Source organism: Penaeus chinensis, chromosome 35 (genome assembly GCF_019202785.1).
Source record: "Penaeus chinensis breed Huanghai No. 1 chromosome 35, ASM1920278v2, whole genome shotgun sequence".
Taxonomy (NCBI): domain Eukaryota; kingdom Metazoa; phylum Arthropoda; class Malacostraca; order Decapoda; family Penaeidae; genus Penaeus; species Penaeus chinensis.
Genome location: NC_061853.1, coordinates 33,047,501 through 33,049,392, shown reverse-complemented (window position 1 = coordinate 33,049,392; position 1,892 = coordinate 33,047,501). Strand labels below are relative to the sequence as shown.

Below are 1,892 nucleotides of genomic sequence, written 5' to 3'. Positions count from 1 at the left end.
AACATGAGAGTATTTGGTTCTATTAAAGCACGATCGAATCCTCAATCACGTGGACTGATGGTTTATGTATCGCTACGCAGTTAATTTTTCAGTGTTTCGATAGCTTTAATGGTATACTTAAGTGGGTTGTAACGCTGTGACCATTTTAATGTTCGGCTTTTTGACGGCGGTGTTATACAAAGGCCTAATAACGACTTTTCTTGTAGTTTCGCCGTACCAAAGTATAACTTCCCTCCTCCTCCTTCGGGAAAACAGCTCCTTAATAGGGTGTAACACTTACAGTAACCCATATAACAAGTAAGCGAATCCCAAGCAGGAATCCTAAAAATGAGACATGAGGACGAAAACATTTTTATAATGGAATAAAAGAGGGGGGGAACCCTAACGCGCTGGTTCGTCTCACGGCCGATAGGTGGCAGCGCGAGTCGTTTGATGACGTCACGACGATTCGGCATCGATTTTGTAAACATCTCGGGCAGTCGTGTTAGAGACGTGGTGAGGTGAGAATGTGCGCGCTCCTCCTCTTCGGCAGTGTGGCGTAGTGCTTTTTTTGATCGAACGATGACGTAAAACCAATAGTCCCATTCCATTGTATTTACGATACTGTGCGAGTGACGTCAACCCCAAGGATAGACTAGAAAGAAAGGATTAAGAAAGAGAAGAGAGAGAGACAAGCGTCCAGGCCATGAGAGAAGCGAAGGACGGTGAGGGGACTCCGGCCAGCCCTCTTGTGCCGAGCGAGTGTCTAGTAGTCCCCAAGTCGCATATCTGTGTAGTCCCCGAGTCGCTTTTCTTTTAGTAGCCACCGATTCCCTCTTTTCTCAAACCTTTCTTTTCCTCTACACGAAAATCTCTCTCCGTCTGTTTTTTTTTATTTACTATGGCCACGTCTTCCATGGCTTATTGATAGTGCGTGTTTTGTGTACATTATCGGCTGAAAGAAGTGAAGTTTGGAGTTTATAAGGAATAGGAATGGTGGATATTCATTAGTAACAAGAGAAGATAAATAGAGAGAGAGGAAAAAAAGAGCGTGTCAGAAGGGGTCCCCCCCCTCCCCCATTTACGTTGGTACCGCTTGTTCCTGGTCGATTTACATTCAAAAACAGATTATTCGAAAACACTAAGTGGAACTTGAGTGAACATTGGTGTTGTCATACCAAAATTAAATCATTCTAGATCATAAGTAAGCGAGGACAAGGGATCCTCTGAAGTGATACATTATAACACGTGCCATATCGATTTCCCTCAAAATGGGTATGCTCTAAGGAGAACTGACTTGTGGTATCTAGTCAAGGCTTTTTATCAGTACGTACGACAGCACTAAAGTGGCTGGAAGAAGAAATAAGTGTATTTTAGTTCTTATTAAACCTCAACGGCACTTGTGTGTGTTATTGAATGTGAAGAGAAAATAAAAACAAAACAAGCATTTGTTGCCATAGAAATTTACCTCTAATACCCACCGGAAAATAATAACATCGCTGGAAAATCTGCTTCAAATCCAAAAGAAAAAGTTGGATCGTCACCATCATCGATAATCCATATTTTTGAGGAAGTTGCAACCTGCAAGACCTGCAACAGGACGGCGAGAGTGAGAGAAGAGACTGCAGTAAGGGAGCGCGTAGCACAATGTCCGCTCATATGGTGTTGGTGTGGGCGGGGGTGACTGCCATGGCGTTGGTCACCCATGCCTCCTGGCGCAACAGTGTCATGCCAAAGAGATATGTTGAATTAGGTAAGGTATAGAGAAACGTTTTCGTATGTGTGTGTTTCGTGCATGTGAGTTAGAGAACGTTCAGGAGAATGCTTGGAGTTTGTCCTCTGCTGGGATATAATCTGAAGTGTCATGTTGTGGCCAATTGATCATTGTTTGATGATGTTTATGGTGATCATGC

The 1,892-nt window shown here is 43.3% G+C and overlaps 1 protein-coding gene across 2 annotated transcripts in view; it reads left to right on the top strand.

The window, feature by feature from the left end:
- The first annotated feature begins 490 nt into the window (after positions 1 to 490).
- The window catches only part of LOC125044510 (semaphorin-1A-like), a 324,983-nt gene continuing 323,581 nt past the window's right edge, over positions 491 to 1,892 (top strand). For both annotated transcript variants that reach the window (XM_047641199.1, XM_047641200.1), the window contains exon 1: positions 491 to 1,732. In XM_047641199.1, the coding sequence (XP_047497155.1) occupies positions 1,627 to 1,732 (106 nt within the window). In that variant the 5' untranslated portion in view covers positions 491 to 1,626. The remainder of the gene's footprint in view (positions 1,733 to 1,892) is intronic.